Source organism: Phascolarctos cinereus, unplaced genomic scaffold, assembly GCF_003287225.1.
Source record: "Phascolarctos cinereus isolate Bilbo 61053 unplaced genomic scaffold, phaCin_HiC Scaffold_2;HRSCAF=192, whole genome shotgun sequence".
NCBI classification, from domain to species: domain Eukaryota; kingdom Metazoa; phylum Chordata; class Mammalia; order Diprotodontia; family Phascolarctidae; genus Phascolarctos; species Phascolarctos cinereus.
In genome coordinates, this window is record NW_027555625.1 from 302,110,801 (window position 1) to 302,130,793 (window position 19,993).

Genomic DNA, 19,993 nt, shown 5'->3' on the forward strand with positions numbered 1-19,993 from the left:
TAGAAATAAAGGATGAAATAATAATTTAGTGGTGGGAGAGAGTCTAACTGCAGAATGTTCCTATAGGAGTAGAGAGAATTCTGTAATGGGAGATGGGTACCTTACAATGGATAAGGGCTTCGGGTGCTGAAAGGGACCACTACTTCTGGGAGAGTGTTGTACCGCCAAGGATAGCATCTTGCCTCTGGAGAAAGGAAATCAGAGCTCCTAGGGTTGATTTACACCCAGAATACTGGGAGGAAATGGATCCAGACAGGCGATTAAATGGTAAAGTGGGAAAAGTCATAATGGTGAGACCAAGAAGCACTAATGAATTGTATAATCAAGGACATGCGAGAAGTACTTGTATAGCACAGCCTATATTCTCTTTCTGTTTCCTGCAGTAATTATTATTTCTAAAGATAAGGCATACAAAAATGGGCAAGGAGAAAGCTCTACAAGGTAATAACATAGAAACTGTTTAGAAGAAGGAACTAAAAAAAGTACTTTGGAAACTTTAAAAAACATTCATTTAAAGGAATTTGAGTTCTGAAATCTTTCCTTTCCTCCTACCCTTCCCCACCCATTAAGAAGGCAAGCAATAAGATGTCAATTATACATGGGTAGTCAGGGCAAACATATTTCCATATTAGCCATGTTGGAAAAAAGCAAGAAAAATAAAATGAAAAAGTGTGTTTCAATCTGCATTCAAAATTCATCAGTTTTCTCTCTGGAGGCAGATAGCATTTTTCACCATGGGCCCTTTGGAATTGTCTTGGATCATTGTCTTGAAGAGAGTAGCTAAGTCTTTAACAGTTGCTCACCATTGTAATATTGTTGTTTACTATGTACAATGTTCTTCTTATTCTGCCTAGTTCACTTTAGATCAATTCATATAAATCTTCCCAAGTTTTTCTTACTCAGGAAACTTTAATTCTACAAGGAATACAGAGAATAAATAATAAATAAATAAATATAAGGGCCATGAACTAAAGGATAAAAGTTCAGAAGGGAAAGAAGAATAATGACTGTGAGGAAGAAAAGAAATAGTTTTAGAAAAAAGGGGAAGAAAAATGAAATAAAAATAACACCAAACAAGTTGACGGGAGGAGTATTTTACTTAACTACTTAACTGAATATTTTTTTAAAAAAGAGAAGAAGAATTTGATAACTAGTTGAAGAAAAAAAGAATAAGCTAAGCAAAACTCTCAAACTAGAGAAAGGCCTGACAAACAGGGAAGGGGGGGTTGAGCTATGAGTGAGCGGAAGATAGCCTCTGGGAATAGGATTGCTATTAAATAAATTAAGCAAAAATAGCTTAAAGCAGAAAGTATTGTCTTTACAGAGGAAGATGAAGCAAAAAGAAATCTAAGGAAAAATACTACAGACAAATTGAGGGAAAGATAAGCCTAACTCTCATAACTAAATGTAAATGTGTAAAACAATTTAATAAAATAAAAAGTGATAGAATGGATAAGAAAATAATTTCACAATATGATGCTTACAAGAAAACCACATAAGAGACAAATGTGTGCATGTATATATATATATATAATATATATATGTATATGTATATATTATATATATATTAATGACGGACTGGAACAAAATTACTATATAAGTGAATTCAGACCATCAAAGTAAAAAACAAAAAAATTAAAAATATAAAAGAGATAAATAAGGAAGCATCTTTATTCTGAATGGAACAATAGATAGTAAATGAATATCAGTCTTGAACTTATGTGCTTCAAATACCTTAGCTTCTAAATTAAAAAGGAAGAAATAACTGAATTACATGAAGATGTAGCCAGTAATAGTTGGAGATGTTAATGTGCTTTGCCAGAGGAAAACTCCAACAAAATCAAAAGAGAAAATACAGAATTGAACACATTGATAGAGAAACAAGAGCTAAAAGACATATGAAGGCTAAAGAATATAGATAATGCACACACACACACACACACACATACGCGCGCGCATCCATTTATCAACAGAAGAAGCACCACATGGAACTTTTCAAAAATTGATTATGTATTAGGATATTGAGATATAAATAAATGTAGAATAATAAACACTATAATGAGATTAATATAGTTGTTCAAGGAGCACAAACAAAATGCTTAGATCCAAACTGAGACTTAACAGAGAAATCCTAAGTAATGAGTGGGCCAAAGGAAAAACAGAAACAATAGAGATGTGAAGGAAAATAATGATGATGAAAAAACATCCCAGAGTGAGATGGTCTTCAGTAGGAAAATTAAATTCACCAAAACAGACATTAATAAAATGGAAAAGATGAGAATTATCTACTGAATATGCATTTTAAAAAAATAATCAAAAAATAAACTAAAATAAGCCCCAAAGGAAATATTTTTCCACTTGATAGTATTTTATTTTTTCCAATTACATATAAAGATAGTTTGCAACACTCACTTTTATAAGATTTTGAGTTCTAAATTTTTTTCTCTCTCCCTCTCTCCCTTACTTTTTCTCTCTCTCCCTTTCCCCCTCCCTAAGACAACAAGCAATCTGATATAGACTATACATGTACAAACATATTAAACATATTTCCACATTAGTCATACTGGGATAGAAGAACCAGAATGAAAGGGGAAAAAAACAAGAGAAAGAAAAAAAAAAGAGAAAACAGTATGCTTCAATCTGCATTCAGACTCCATAGTTCTTTCTTTGGATGTGGATAGCATTTTCCATCATGAGTCTACAAAAAGCTAATATTAAATATTAGAGGAGAAATAGATAAACTGACAACCAAAAACCCATATAGAAATGATAAATTAACCTAAAACCTAGTTCTTTGAAAAGACTAATAAAACTGATAAACTTTTAGTCAACTTACTTTTTTTTTAATAAAGGGTAGAAAGTCAAATAAACAAAAAAGCCAATAAACCAGGTGAAATGACAACAAAATCAGAAAAATAATGTTATTAGAACCTCCTCTGCACAATTATATGAAAACAAAGCTGAGAATGAAAAAAGAAATGAAGAAATACTTTCAAAAATATATTATATTTAAATTGAGAGAGATAACCAAATAGAAATCTTAAATAATCTTATCTTAGAAAAAGAAATAGAACTATTTTAAAGGCATTAACAGAGAAAAAAAATTCTTGTCCTGATATGTTCACAGGAGAATTCTATCACATTTTTACAGAAGTTAGTACCAATGTTATTTAAATTACTCTGAATTTGAGAAAGAACTCTACCAGTTTCCTTTTATTAGATATTTAACCTAATATCTAAACCACAGAAGTAGATAGAGTATAAAAGGAAAATTATAGGCCAATATCACTAAAAAATATCAATTCAAAAATTTTTTGTAATCCTCTCAGACTATAGCAATTCATCCAAGAAATCATTCATTATGACAAAGTTGGATTTATAAGAGGAATTCAAGGTTGGTTCAATATTAGGAAAATAATGAGTGTAATTAAGAATGTTAAAAAGCAAAAATACCTCAAACCACATGATTATCTCAATTGATGTAGAAAAACCTTTGACTGAGTACAACATAAATTTATGTAAAATCCCAACAAAGTATAAGCATGGAGGGGCCTTTATTAAAATCATAAAAACTCTCTAAAACCAAGACCTGGCATCTTATGCCAAGAAGATACACTAGAAACTTTTCCAATAAATACAAGAGTACAGCAAGAATGTACACTCTCCCCACTATTATCTGATATACCAACAATAGCAGTAATATAAAAGAAAGAAATTAAGGGCATAAAAACAGGTAAAGGAAAGACAAAAATATCTTAGTTGATGGCACAATTTTTTTACTTAGACAATTATAGATAATAAAGATACTAGTTGAAACAATAGCTTTAGCAAAATTATAGGCTATAAAATAAACACAGCAAAATCAATAGTATTTGTATATAATAACAGAACCCAAGAGTTAATACTCAAAGGGAAATCCCATTATAAATCATTACAAAATGCATAAAACATTTGGGGATCAATCTACCAAATCATGAAAAATACTGATATTGATTCAATTTCAAAGTGCTCCATAAAGAAATAAAGCACAACTTAAATAGCTGGAGGAATATTCAGTGCTTATGACCAGGTCATAATTTCAAATGTGGCAAAGAGAATTTCTAACTTAGGCTTCTTGCTGACACCATGATAAAAGAAAAACTCTGATAGGAAAGAAACTCTGGTTCAGACTTCTTGTCACCACTATAAGAAGAGGACACTGCTTCAGCCACATGGATTGCACAATCACAACTCCTTCTCTAACTATCTGGGTCTTTATCTTCTCCCTTCTAATTGTATACCCTTATTGTCCTCTCCTTTTCTGTAAAATTCCATTTTTATTTGCTGCTTACTTATTCACATTCTATATAAGGTTGCTAAGCTAACACTACACTCTTTGACTTTTCATACAGATGAACCTATGCTCTGAACATAAACAAACACTGGAAGTAACTACCTCTATATTGTTGATTCAGTGGCTGACAGTAGTACCTTATCAGTGGATTCTCTGAGTAATTTTTGCCACAGTCATTTTTAATGCTATATCCAATCAATTTGTCAAAGGGTTATGTTTTATAGAATTCAGTCAAATAATGGCAAAATTCATTTGGAGAAATAAAAGAACTAGAATATCAAGGGAAATAATGCAAAGAAGTAGGGGTAAAGAAGGAATAGCATTTTGAGACCTGAAACTCTATTATAACTCAGGAGTCATCAAAACCATTTGTCATTGGTTAAAAATAGAGAGGTAAGCAACAAAAGAGGCTAGACAAGGGAGATTTAAAAACAATGTAACTAAACAACCAAATAGTCAATAAACTGGAAAACAAATTACATAGGAAATCATTCTGTATTTAAAAAAATAACCTATTGGAAAAACTGGAAAGCATTGTGGTTGAACTTACATTTAGACCAACATCTTATACCATATTACATAATAAACTCAAAATGGATATGTGACTTTAATATTAAAGATCATGCCAGAAAAATTTAGAAAAGAAAGAAATTACATACCTTTCATAGCTAAAGGAAGGACAAGTAATCTTAACCAAACAAGGGGTAGAGGAAACTAAAATAGGTAACTTCGTGTGAAACTGAAAATTTTGTGTACAGACAAAATTAATGCATATAGGAAAAAAGAGAAACAGTCAAAAGGGAAAAATATTTATCAAATATCTCTGATAAGGGTTAGCAGCTATATAAGCAACTTATAGATATATATGTGTATTTACATGTATACACACACACACACATATATATATCTATATATACATAAACATACACTATACATATATATATGTATTTGTGTGTAGATAACTAGATAGCATGTATATGTAAAACAAAAAGTCATTTAGCCATTTTCTGATAGAAAAGTTGTCAAAGAATATGACAAGTAGTTTTCAAAATGGTAACCATTAATAATTATATGAAAATGAACATCTCAATAGATGCAGAAAAGGCCTTTGACAAAGTACAACACCCATTCCTATTAAAAACACTAGAGAACATAGGAAAAAATGGTTTACCTTAAAATGATAAATAAGATTTATTTAAAACCATCAGCAAGCATTATCTGTAATGGTGATAAGCTAGAAGCTTTCCTAACACAATTTTGGGTGAAACAAGGGTGCCTATTATTACCCCCTTATTCAGTACTGTACCAGAAATGCTAGCCATAGCAATAAGAAAAGAAAAAGAAATGGAAGGAATTACAATAGGTAATGAGGAACAAAACTATCACTCTTTGCAGATATATGAAGTTAGATAATCCTAGAGAATAAACTAAAAAACTACTTGAAATAATTAACAATGCTAGCAGAGTTTAAGGATACAAAATAACCCACATAAATCATCAACATTTCTGCATATTACCAACAAAGTCCAGCAGCAAGAGATAGAAAGAGAAATTCCATTAAAAAACCTGCAGACAATATAAAATACTTGTTATTCTATTTGTCAAGAAAAATCCAGGAACTATGTGAACACAAATACGAAACACTTTTCACATAAAGTCAGATCTGAACAATTGGAAAAATATTAATTGCTCATGGGTAGGCTGAGCCAACATAATAAAAATGATAATTCTACCTAAATTAATCTCTCTGTTCAGTGCCAAACCGATCAAACTACCAAAAATATTTTATAGAGCTAGAAAAAATGATAAAAAAAATCATCTGGTAGAACAAAAGTTCAAGGATCAAGAGAATCAATGAAAAAATGTGAAGGAAAGGAGTCTAATCATATCAAATCTATGGCAAGGGAAGAATTCAGGATGAAAGAAAATATAGAGAGCATTACAAAATGTAAAATAAATAATTTTGATTGTATAAAATTAAAAAGTTTTTGCCCAAACAAAACCAACGTAACCAAAATTAAAAAGTAAGAAGAAAACTGGGGGAAATTTTTTTTTTGCAAGAAACATCTCTGATAAAGTCTTCATCTCTCAAATATATGGAGAGCTGAGTCAAATTTATAAAAATATGTCATTTTCCAATTGATAAATGGTCAAAGGTTATGAACAGGCAGTTTTCAGACAAATCGAAGCTATCTATAGAAATATGAAAAAAAAGTTCTAAATCACTATTGATTTGAGAAATGCAAATTAAAACAACTCTGAGGTACCACCTCACACATATCAGATCAGCTAATATGACAAGAAAGGAAAATGATAAATGTTTGAGTGGATGTTGGAAAACTGAGCCACTAATGCAGTTAGTGAAGCTGTGAACTGATCTAACCATTCTGGAGAAAATTTGGAACTACATCTACAGGGCTATAAAATTGTGCATACCCTTTGATCCAGTAATACCACTGCTAGGTCTATATCCCAAAGAGATTTTTCCTAAAAAAGGAAAATGACCTATATGTACAAAAATATTTATAGCAGCTCTTTTTGCTGAGGCTGAGAGTTGGAAATTGAAGGAATCCATGTCAATTACGGAATGGCTAAACAAGCTGTGGTATATGATTGTCATGGAATATTATTGTGCTGTAAGAAATGATAAGCAGGATGATTTCAGCAAAACCTGGAAAGACTTATATGAACTGATGCAAAATGAAGTAAGCAGAATTAGGAGAATGTTGTACACAGTAACAGTAATATTGTATGATGAAGAACTGTGAATGACTTAGCTATTCTCAGCAATATGATGATCTAAGACAATCCCAAAGGATCAATAATGAAACATACTATCCACCTCCAGAGAAAGAACTGATATCATTTGCATATAGACTGAAGCACGCTATGTTTCACTTTCATTCTTTTTCTTTTATTTGAGTCTTCATGTACAAAATGACTAATGTGGAAATGTTTTGCATGATTGAAAAAAAATAACCCAGTTATGTGAAAGAGGGCTCCAAATCACTAACAATAAGAGAAGTGAAAATCAAAACAACCATGATATTTCACTCTTTACTCTTCCAATTGGCAAAGATGTCAAAAGTGGGGAATAGTCTATGTCAGGAAGATAGGCATAGTAGTGCATTGTTGATGGAGCTGTGGGTTAGTACAACCTCTTTTGAAAGCATTTTGGAATTATAGCAATAAAAATAATTTAAATAAATATATATATATAATCAAAATTTAAATAAATATATTATAAATAGATAAAATAAATATAGCAATAAAATTGGTTAAATGTCCATGCCTTTTGACCCAGAGATTTGACTACTATGATTATGCTTTAAGGAGGTCATTGAAAAAAAAAATTCCCATATGCACCAAGATTTATAAAAGCATACTGTGGCATATTAGCCAAGAGCTTAAAAGAAGGTAGATGCCAAAGAACAGGGGAATGGTTAAGAAGCTTGTGACACATGAATGCAATGGAATATTACTGTATCGTAAGAAATAATGAATACAGAGAAGTGTGGAAAGATTTTTAAGAACTGAAACAGAACGGAGTAAATAGCACAAAGGAAACAATACATACAATGACTTAAAATGGAAATGGAAAGAACCTGAAAGCTATCCAAAGCAAATGTTGCAAATTTATAACAACAAACATGGGGCTCCAAAGAAGAGATGTGAACATGACTAACGTGAAAATACGTTCACTAAGAATCTATATGTAGGTCCTATATCAGATTTTACACTGTCTTGGAGAGGGGGGAGGTGAGGGAGGCAAAAAAAAATTTAAAACTCAAAAGCTTGCGGAAGTGAATGCTGAAAACTAAAAATAAATAAATTTAAAAATTAAAAAAAAGAAGAGGTATGAGAGGAAACCTTACCTATCTCTTTGCAAAAGTAGGTGATCCTCAGGTGTGGTGCATTCCATATGTTTTCAGAATTTTTCAATGTGTTGATCAATTTTGATGGTTTTCTTTTCTATGTTCTTTAAAAATATTATTGTTTTGAGGAACAGCTTTCTGTGAGGGGGAGAAGGAGATATGCTGGTGGAAATTTTGGTGTTTGAAAAAAGAAAACAAAAGATATTAATAAAATTCATTTTAAAAAGAAGATATTATCAAATTAAAATTAAAAAAACACACTAAGTTAATAAATAAAACTTGAGGGTATGTTTTAAAAGCAAAGAAACCAAGAAAATATATAAACAATTAGCTAATCAGATGAAAAAAAGAGAAAAATAAAATTGTTGATATAAAAATAAAAAAGGAGAAATTGCAACATTTGAAGATTAAATAAAGTATATTATAATAAATTATCTTGCCTAATTATATGCTGACAAAATAATCCATGAATATTTGCAGAAATATAAACTACCTAGATGAAAGAAGAAACAGATTTATTTAAATAACAAATAACATAAAAAGAACAAATCGGACATTAAGTGCTAATTTCCACATTAGTCATGTGGAAAATATCCAAATCTGGATGAATTTATTCAATGAGAAATTCCAATATTGTATAAACTGTTAACCAAAATAAGAAAAGAGGGAATCTTGTGAAATTCTTTCTCTGATGCAAATATGAGTTTGATACCTACACCAAAGAAAAATTAGAGAAAAATAAATATAAAGCAATACCACTGATAAATTTCAATGCAACCACTGAATAAAATCTTATTTTAAAATGCTATGATAGACTTCTGGGAGCCTAGAGGGTGGAGTAAGCAGTAAGCTACTCTCACCCTCCCTTACTGACTTGGAAAAACCCAGAAAATATCACCCCAGGAAAAATCCTGGAACAGTGGAGCCAGCAGAAAGATGGGGTGTAGCAATCTTTTAGGTCAGGAGGCTTGACGGATTAACTGGAAAGGTCCCTCTTGGTGTGGTTGAAGGGGACTGGTACAGGGTGGAAGGTGTCCTGGCAAGCCAGCAGCAAGCCCCACTTCAGCAAACCAGCAGGAGATCCTGAGCCCCAGAGTGGTGGAGCAGGCAAGTGCCAACACCATGTTAGCTTTAGCAAAAAGAGAAGAAAAAGAAATTGAATGAATTTTAGAATAGGCAAAGAAGAAACAAAGCTTTCACTGTCTGTAGATGATATGATGATATATTTAGAGAATCCTAGAGAATCAAGTAAAAAACTACTTGAAATAATAAACAACTTTAGCAAAGTTGCAGGATATAAAATAAATCCACACAAATTATCAGCATTTCCATACATTACTAATAAAGCCCAACAGCAAGTGATAGAAAAGAAGTTCTATTTAAAGTTACTGAACACTTTTCACATAAATAAGGTCAGATCTAAATAATTGGAAAAACATCAGTTGCTCATGGGTAGGCCAAGCTAATATGATAAAAATGACAATTTTACCTAAATTAATTTATTTATTCAGTACCATACCAATCAAACTACCAAAAATATTTTATAGAGCTTGGAAAAATAATTACAAAATTCATCTGGAAGAACAAAAGGTCCAGAATGTCAAGGGAATAAATGAAAAGAAATGCAAGGGAAGATGGCTACCCCTACCAGATCTTAAATCATATTATAAAACAGCAATCATCAAAGCTACTTGGTACTGGCTAAGAAATAGTGTGGTGGATCAGTGGAATAGGTTAGGTACACAAGACATAATAGTCAATGACTATAGTAATCTACTGTTTGATAAACCCAAAGACTCCGGCTTCTGGAATAAGAACTTACTATTTGACAAAAACTGATGGGAAACTGGAAAATAATATGGCAGAAACTAGGCATAGACCAAAATCTTACACTATATACCAAGATAAAGTCAAAATGGTACATGAATCAGATATAAAGGCTGATACTATAAACAAACTGGGAGAGCAAGGAATAGTTTACCTGTCAGATTTATGGAAAACAGAAGAATTTATGACCAAACAAGAGATAGAGAACATTATGAAATGCAAAATGGATAATTTTAATTACATTAAATTAAAAAGCTTTTGCATAAACAAAGCCAATGCAACCAAGATTAAAAGGAAGGCAGAAAACTGGGAAGAATTTTACAACCAGTGTTTCTGATAAAGGCCTCATTTCTTGAGTATATAGAGAACTGACTCAAATTTATAAGAGTACAAGTCATTCCCCAATTGATAAATGGTCAAAGGATATGAACAGACAGTTTTCAGGTGAAAAAAATTAAAGCTATCTATAGTTATACAAAAAAAATGCTTTAAATCACTATTGATTAGAGAAATACAAATCAAAACAACTCTGAGGTACCACATCACACCTCTCAGATTGGCTGACATGACAAAACAGGAAAATGATAAATGTTGGAGATGTGGGAAAATTAGAACACTAATGCATTGTTGGTGGAGTTGTGAAATGATCAAACTTCTGTAGAGCAATTTGGAACTATGCCCAAAGGGCTATAAAACTGTGCATACCCTTTGACCCAGCAATAGCACTTCTAGGGCTGTATTCCAAAGAGATCATAAAAATGGGAAAAAGACACATGTGTACAAAAATATTTGCGGCAGCTGTTTTGTGGTGTCCAAGAATTGGAAATTGAGGGGATGTCCATCAGTTGCGGAATGGCTGAATAAGTTGTGGTATATGAATGTAATGGAATACAATTGTGCAATAAGAAATAATGAGCAGGCAGACTTCAGAAAAACTATATGAACTGCTGCTGAGTGAAGTGAGCAGGACGAGAAGAGCACTGTACATAGCAACAGCCACATTGGACAACTAAATTTGATAGATTTATCTCTTCTTGGCAATGCAATAATCTAAGAAAACTCAAAAGGATTCATGGCGGAAAATGCTATCCACATCCAGAAAAGGAACTACGGAGTCTGACTGCAGATTGAGGCATATTATTTGCTCTCTCTCTTTTTGTGTCTTCTTTCTTGTGATTTCTCCCATTGGTTCTAATTCTTCTTCAAAACATGATTAATGTGAAAATAGGTTTAATATGAATGTGTATACAGAGCCTATATCAAATTGCATGCTCTCTTGGGGTGGGAGGACAGGATAGAAGGGGAGAAAATCTAAAACTCAAAATCTTATGGAAGTGAATGTTGAGAAGTATAAATAAATGAATAATTTTTATAATGCTGTGACAACCTTTTAATAATTGTACATTATGTCAAGATTGGATTTATATCAGAAGTATCAGTTTGGTTTAATATAAGGAAAATTATAATCATATTAGATCATATTAATGACAAAGTGATTAATATATATGATATACTAAGAGCATAAAAGTCTCTTGAAAAAATTCAACATCTATTTATGCAAAAAAAGAAAACCCATTAAAACCAATGGAAGAAATAAATATCTATAATATAGTAAGCACTACCTATTTAAAACTGAGACAACATTATGTATAATGGGGAAAGCCTGGAGGCTTTCCCAAAAGGATCATTATCACTTTTATTTGATATAATTGTAGATATGTTAGCTCTATCAATGGCAAAAAAAAAAAAGTCCAGGGAATAAGCATAGGCAAAGAGAAACGAGACCTGTTACTTTTTCATATGATATATGTGATGGTCTGTCTATAAATGTTTATGTAATCATCCTAAATTAATTGAAACAGTTATTAAGTTCAGCAAAGTTGCAAGGTATAAAATAAACCCAAATAAATCAGCAACATTTCTATTTTTTATTGAAGAAAAAAAGACCCAGAAGGAAGACAGGGAAAGAGAATTCTATTCAAAATAACTCTAGAATATAGGAAATATCTGGGAATCTGCCCTCCAGCATATACACAAGAACTATATTAGGCAGCTAGGTGGCATAATGGGTAAGATAAGAGTGCTGGACTTGGAGTCAGGAAGACCTCAGTTCAAAATTTTCTGTCAGACATTTATTAGCTGTGTGACCCTAGGTAAGTGACCTATTCTCTTTCAGCCTAAGTTTCCTCATCTATAGAACAGAGATAATAATAGCACCTACCTCAAAGAATTGTAGTGCAGATCAAATGAGAGAACATATATGCAGTGCTTTGCAAACTCTAAAGCACTATATGAATTCTAGCTATATGAGTGAATAAAGTTTGTACAGAAAAATAAACCTAAATAATTGAATAAATCTTAATTTCTTAGGATTATGCCTTGTAAATATAATAAAATAATTTAAATATCTGAATTAATCAATCTATTCAATACCATATCAATCAAACTACCAGAGAATTATTTTGTAGAATGACAAAAAAAAAATTTAAATTCATCTGGAGGAACAAAAGGTCAAGAATCTCAACAAAAACAATTTAAAAATTAATAAGGCAGGGGCAAAGAAGTGCCATCTCTGAATCTATAATACAAGAGAATAGTCATAAAGTGATTTGGTATTAGTTTAAAAAAAAAGAAAGTTTAATCAGTGGAGCAGATTAGGTATTCCAGACCCAGAAGCAAAAGAATAGTGTAGTAAACAGCATTTGACAAACTCAAAGGCTCTAACTTTTGGGGTAAGATTTCTTTGATAAACATCTTGTATTTAAGATATGCAAATAATTGATTTAAATATAGAAGAAAAGAACCATTTGCTAATTAATAAAAAGATATTTCTTAAAGATAGAAATCCAAGCTATCAAGGACGATATAAAAACATTTCAGATAACTAAGTAAACTAGTAAACTAAAACAAATCTGAGATTCTATCTGACACACTCACTAGGATCAGCAAAAATGACCCAAAACCAGGAAGTGACAATTATTAAAAGGGCTTTGAGGAAACAGAATGGTAATTCACTGTTGATGGAGTTGTGAATTGGCTCGGCATTTCTGAAAAGTAATTTGGAACTAGCTAAGCGTCAATCAGTCAACGAGCATTTATTAAGTTCTTACTAGTGTGAGGCACAAAACCAAAAAAGAGTTCTTACCCTCAAGGGAGTCATATTCTAATGGAAGATATACGTAAATTATTAGGTCAACGTAAGATTTATACATATAGATGGTGAGTAATCTCAGAGGGGAAGGCACTAGAAGTTATGAGGAAAAAAAGGTCTTTTTTTCTTTTTTTTTTCTCTTAACTATTTTTATTGGATGTAGTAAATGGGAGGAAGGAGCATTAGGCAGAGGCTAGCCACCCTCCCCCAAAAAAAGGAAAGATAAGAAGAGAAAACAGAGGCAGATCATTGAAATATTCTTTCAAAAAATGAGCAAAATCAAAGAGAGAAGACTAGGAAGCAAGCAAGAAAACTTTGAAAGTCACATGTTGAAGTAATTACACATTTAAAAGGGAAAACAAATTTTATTTACATAATAGAAATTCACAACTTCATGTATAATCTTGTATTTGTACTACTTTGCATATGGAAATGCCCATTTTATTTGTTTTATTTGTTTTTGTTAAGTTCAGAATAAAAGAATGAAATTAAGGTTTAAAAAAAACGCCAATAGTTTGTAATAGATATCAGCAAAGGACGTGGTACTCAGGAATAATTACATAGGGATGTGAAGCTGGAAATCTGAGCTGATGGCCAGGTTAAGGAATAGTTTCCAAGGAAAGTAACAACGTATGTGATAAGAAATACTGTAAAGAGTGGCTTCTGATCATCTGTCCAGATGGATGAATCCTAAGAGGATGAATTCAGAATTCTGCTTTAATTGACCTTGTGTTCACCTGTAGGTGTCAAAGCCTTGCTATTTAACCTGCTTTTCTTGGCCGTTCAAATTGTGAATAATTCTGTCATTTTCTTGGTGTTTTCTCTTTTTGAGAAAAAAAAATCTGAAGTATCTTTCTGGGGGTTCACATATGAATTGAGAAAGGGATACCTGGACTGCACTCTCTCCTTCCCTTTGCCTTTTACAATATCCTTCTCTAGGATATTACTAATCAGTGTTTAAATGAAAAGAGGCAGCAAAGCATAGTGGAAAGAGAGCTGCCCGTGGATTTAGGAATACTTGGGTTCAAATCGTGCCTCTGACACATAATGGCTGTGTCACCCTCCGCAAATCACAATCTCTGGGCAACTCCCTAAGGTCTTAAGTTCTAGAATATAACCAATATCCATTGATTTAAGGGAGTTTCTTCACTGGGAGCTCTCTATACCAATGAAATGACAAAATCTGGTCTAGAGGGAAACAAAGTCGAAAACTGAGCTGAGTTGTGTCTTGCTAATCCCTCACAACCTAGGTGTCATCCTGGAATCCTCATGCTCTTTCAATTTTATATCCAATCTATTACCAATTCTTGTTGATTCTACCTTTGTAAAATTTCTCAAATACATCCCTTCTCTCCTCTGGCACTGCCTAATCACCTCACCTCTGGATTACTGCAAGTCTTTTGGTGGGTCTGCCTGCCTCAAATCTCTCCCCGCTCCAGTCTACATTCCACTCAGTGGTCAAATTAATCATTTTTAAAAAAATTTTAATTTTTTAGGCAATTGGGGTTAAGTGACTTGTCCAGGGTCACACAGCTAGTAAGTGTCAAGTGTTTGGTCTGATGTCAGATTTGAACTCAGGTCCTCCTGATTCCAGGGGCAGTGCTTTATCCATGCACCACCTAGTTGCCCCTCAAATTAATCACTCTAAAATGAGTGAGATCTTACTGTTTCACACCTTCCCCTTCTCCCCCCCCCAAATCAATTCAGTAAACTCCAGTGGCTCCCTATTACCACCAGAATCAAATGTAAAATCTTGTTTGGCATTCAAAGCCCTTCACAATCTTTCCCTTATCTATTTTTCCAGTCTTCTTATGCCTTTCTCCTTCTGCACCCTACTCCGTGATTCAGTGACACTGGTCCACTTACTGTTTCTCTCACAAGACAGTTCATCTCCCAAATCTGAGAGTTTTCTCTGGCTGTTCCTCATTTCTGAATTTCTCTACCTCATGTCTTTTGCCTTTCTTTGTACTCTAGTTCTTGGCACAGTGCCTGTTACAAGTAATTAATTTGATAGTGTAGCAGGTCAAACAGTTAACTTCCTTCCTTCTTTTTTTTTTTTGGATACTTTTTTAATTGGAAAAAATCTTAAAATAGTAGATTCCACTGCTGTTCAACTCTAATTGTAAGGAAGTTCATTAAATATCAATCTCCATCTGACTTCCCTGTATCTTTCACTCATTCCTTCTAACTCTGACTTTTAAGACCTGTTTTATATGGCAGCCCTTCACATATATAAAGATAGAGATCCCTGCCTGATGCCTCTCTAGGCTAACCATCTCTAGTTCCTTCAAGTTGTTTTTTGTACCACAGGTTCCCTTTCTTACTTGTTTTTTTAGCTGAACATAATGACAATAATTTACATTTATATAGCACATTAAACATTACAAAGACCTTTCCTCACCTCACCCCCAAAAGGTAGGTTTTGCAAGAAGTTTCTGAGATTTGATAGGTGAGGAAGTTAGGGCTCGGAGAGATTATGATGTATTCAAGATTAGCAGAGCCAAGACTAGAAAATCACACTAGAACCTAAGTATCAAAACCTTTCTTACCCTAAGTCCAGGGTCCAGCAAAGAATCCGCATCATAGTTGAAGACCAGAATATGGCAAGAGAGAAGCACATCTCGAGGAAGATGCTCAACAGCAAGTGAAGTAGACCATCAGAGCTCCTTAGTAATTCAATGGAGTTGTTGAGCAGAGAGCAGCACAGTGACATTATCTGAGGACATCAATTGCACTGCGACATTGGTAGTATTAGTTGACCCAACAACATGTTTCCTGGTCACATACATTTCCTACAGACCTTCCTAACCATGCCAAGGCCCAGCCTATGTGTGTTCTGCATGGGTGTCCACTCTTTGAACAGTGTTATAGTAATCTGTAAGAGAAGGTGCTCTAATGTGTATGGAGTGAATCTTTTTTGACACTTAATTCACTGTGTTGTTTAATTGATAACATGTTGTTGGCTTTAAATTAATATGTCTTGATTGTCTAATAAAAGAAAATACATCAGTAAGTGCTCTTGAACTATGATTTGGAGTGGATGCTGACCCCTAAAGCTGGGATAGCTTTCTGGGAGTCCATATGTGGAGGAAAGGAATGTCTGGAATGCACTCCCTCCTCAACTCCACTCTCAACCTCTAGCTGCCCTCAAAATTTACCTTCAACAGTTCTACAAGAAGCATCTTCTGCTAGTGCCCCCTTCCATCTGCCTCAGTTTCCTCATCTGTAAAATGTGTATAACAATAGCAACAACATTTCAGCCAATTTTGTAAAGAAGTCAATTCTTCAAACAGGAGACAAAAAGCACATTGCAAAATTTATCAGTTTAAAACATATGAAATCATACAGAAGACCTGGAACACAGAGTCTGTTGGCTAACGAAGCTAATAACATGAAACAATACAAGCTCATATTCACATATCCTGTTAAGCTCTACTTTCAGATGCTTTATTTCACTTGATCCCTGTGAGGATGGTGGTACAAGGATGGTTTTGAAATTTTGTAGATGAGAAAATTGAGACTTAGAAAGATGAAGTAACTTATTTGAGTACACACACAGTGTACGTAAATGGCAGAACAAGGCCTTGAAAGGTCTTCTGTCTCGAAGGTCACCTTTCCACTTTCTGTCATTTTCTTTCCAGAAAACATGAAATCTTGGATCACAAGATGATAGCAGAACCATAGGATTTAGAAATGGGAGAACTTTAGAGATCAAATAGTCTAACTTCACCCTTCTCATTTTACAGAGGAAACTGACATCAAAAATGGCTAAGTGATTTGTCCACAGTCTTATATCTCAAAATCCAGGGCTCTTTCTTCCCGTGACTTAGCTTGGTCACAGAATTTTAGAGCTAGCAGGGATCTCACAGTATAGACAATATCACATGCTGCCATCATTCATTGGAAAGGAAGCACGTAAGTATTTAAGAATCAGGAAAGAGGGAAAAGGTATCAGGATACAGGAGAGAGAATAAAAGAGGAAACTTTCAGAAGAGGAATTTATCTTCCAGCATCTACAGAAGAGCAAAAGGACCATAAAAACATGGAAAAGTATTCATATTGCAGCCACTATATGAAAATCATCTTATTTTAGAGTCTAACAGGAACTTAGCTCATGGAATAGCTGGCACATACAGTTCAACGAAGATTATAACATGCGTTGTGTACATGATCACATTTGAGTTTCACAATAAACCCATGAGGTAGGTCATTAGTATTCCCATTCTGCACTGGTGGTTCAGATCATGGTCACACAGCTAGTAAGGGTCAGAGGTAGGATTTGAGTGGTTGTCTTTCCTCACTCTAAATTCAGGAGACATTTCCTCTACATCACACTGTGCCCTAAAGTATAGAATGTTGGAGCTTGAGGGGACTTTAGAATAAGAATCTTAGGACACAGAATATAGAATGTCAAAATATGAAGGCACATTTAACATGTGAGGCTCTTGGAACACTAAAAGTTAAAGGCAGAAAATTATTTTATACATCACCCTCACTTTAGAGGTGAGGAAACAGGCCCAGAGAATGAAGGGACTTTTCTAATGTCATATCAGTTAGTGTTAGGGCTCAGATCTCTTCATTTCTATGTTGCTTCTCATAGAAAAGAGAGAGCCCCTTGTTCCCAATGACCTTGAGCTTATGGATATGGGGCTGACAACAGTTACCATTCCATGCAACCCTCATTCAAAGGAGACATCTTAGTTAATGGTGAATGTGTGTTCTCTCTCTAGCGCTGCAAGGAGAAAGTATGAATGAGATGGAGATATTTCTTCAGAATTTAGAAGCAAAGACACTCAGCATTGTGTGCAAAGGCTCACTCCTTTGTTGCTTGCCCTGTCTCCTCTCCCTGTCCCCCAACCCCGCCGAGAAAGGGCTAACAGAGCAGATCATCCCTAGCCATAGACTCTAATGCTCTGAAGCAACCTTGTCATGATCCCCAGTATTGGCTATTTCCAGGGTTTCCAATGCTTGCTCTGAGTTCAGGAGATGTGATGCTGAGTTTCTCTTTATTGGAGGGCAGGTTGGAAGTCTCCAGAGGCACAAACATACTGGATCTTCTTCCAGAACCTCCAGAGGGCATCCTTCACCTCCTGGTTCCTTAAACTGTAGATCATTGGGTTCAGCATGGGTGTGACCACAGTATAGAATATGGCCACCTGTCTGTCCTGGTCTAGGTTGTAGCTGGAAGATGGCCGGAGATACATGCGTATCACTGAGCCATATAGGAGTAGCACCACCAGAATGTGTGAGCTACAGGTGGACATGGCCTTTTTCAGGGCTGCAGCTGAGTGTAGGCGGGCTATAGCAGCCCCAATTTGGACATGAGAGGCCAAGATGAAGAAAAAGGGGCTTATAACAATGGCTGCACCTTCAGTGAAGATCAGCATCTCATTGACCACAGGTCGAGTGCAGGACAGCTTGAGCAACGGTGTGATGTCACAGAAAAAATGTGTGACCTGATTGCCACAGAAAGTTAGTTGGGCAACCAGCACACTGTAGAGGAGACTGTTGAGGCTGACTATCACCCATGATGTCAAGGTGATGCGGAGGCAGAGGCTGTGAGTGACAATAGCAGAATAGCGCAGGGGTTTACAGATGGCCACGTAGCGATCATATGCCATGGCAGCCAACAGGTGACCCTCCATGCTTCCTATAGCCATAAAGAAGAAAAGCTGAGTTATGCAATTCTTGAAGGGAATTGTCTGGAATCCTGTTACTGTGTGCACTAGCATCTGGGGGTACAATAATTGTGGTCAATAAGATGTCAATAAAGGAAAGCTGGCTGAGCAGAAAGTACATAGGTGACTGCAGTTTGGGGTCTGTGTAAGCAACAATGATTAACATGGTGTTACCTGTCATTGCCACCAGGTACATGGAAAGGATAACTCCAAAGATGATTGGCTGCATCTCTGGATGGTTAGATAGCCCCAGGAGGAGGAATTCAGTTACTTCTGCCCAGTTCCTAGTACCCATTAGGCACAGAAAGGAATCCAGATCATCTGCAAGGAAAAGAGTGATAGAAACAAAAATAATTTTAATAATATTGGAGAACATCTATGTAACACTTTTAGGTTTGGAAGCACTTTACAATTATTATATTACTTAATCCTCATTACCTCATTTGTTAGAGTTAAATTATCCCTATTTTACAGATGAAAGAACTGGGGCTGAGAGAAGTTAAATGACTTGCCTAGAGTCATACAACTTATAGGAGCTTGTCTGAGGAATGATTTGTACTCAGGTTTTCCTGATGCCAAGGCTCACTTGGCAGTACCTTGGAAGTACTCTCTTCCAGTACTACTTTATCACTGAATCACTGTAAGTTTAGCATGTTAACCCACAACTCTCCTCTTCGTTTTCTCATCAGTGAAAGAAATTTGGATGAGATGATCTCAAAGGTTCTTTCCAATTCTTATATTCTATATTCTTAGATCTTTTTCAGCTCTAACATTCTATGATCACTGGTCCCTTTCAGTTCTAATATTCTATATTCTAATGCTACATACTTGCAAATGAGGTCATTGCAAAGAGGCAGCAGACATAGTACAGTGGGAAGAATTACTTCATCTTAGAATCTCTAGCTAATTTCTAAGCTCAACTTGACTGTCACAGGATCTGTGTTAAAATCTTAGTTCTCCTATTTTCTACCTGTCTGACTCTGCTAAAGTCACTTAACCTGTTTGGGACTGTTTCCTCATCTGTAAAATGAGGAGCAGACCAGATGATGTAAAAGGCTCCATCTAGCTATGGATCTATGTTCTCTCTCTTTTTTTTTTTTTTGACATTTCATCTAGTACTGTTTCAGTA

General features: G+C 34.4%; 1 protein-coding gene across 1 annotated transcript; it reads right to left on the minus strand.

The window, feature by feature from the left end:
* Positions 1 to 18,192: 18,192 nt before the first annotated feature.
* Positions 18,193 to 19,159, minus strand: LOC110194968 (olfactory receptor 1f45-like). The gene is given in 2 exon segments (XM_020967598.2): positions 18,193 to 18,924; positions 18,926 to 19,159. Coding segments are annotated over 2 exon segments (966 nt in total).
* Positions 19,160 to 19,993: the final 834 nt, after the last annotated feature.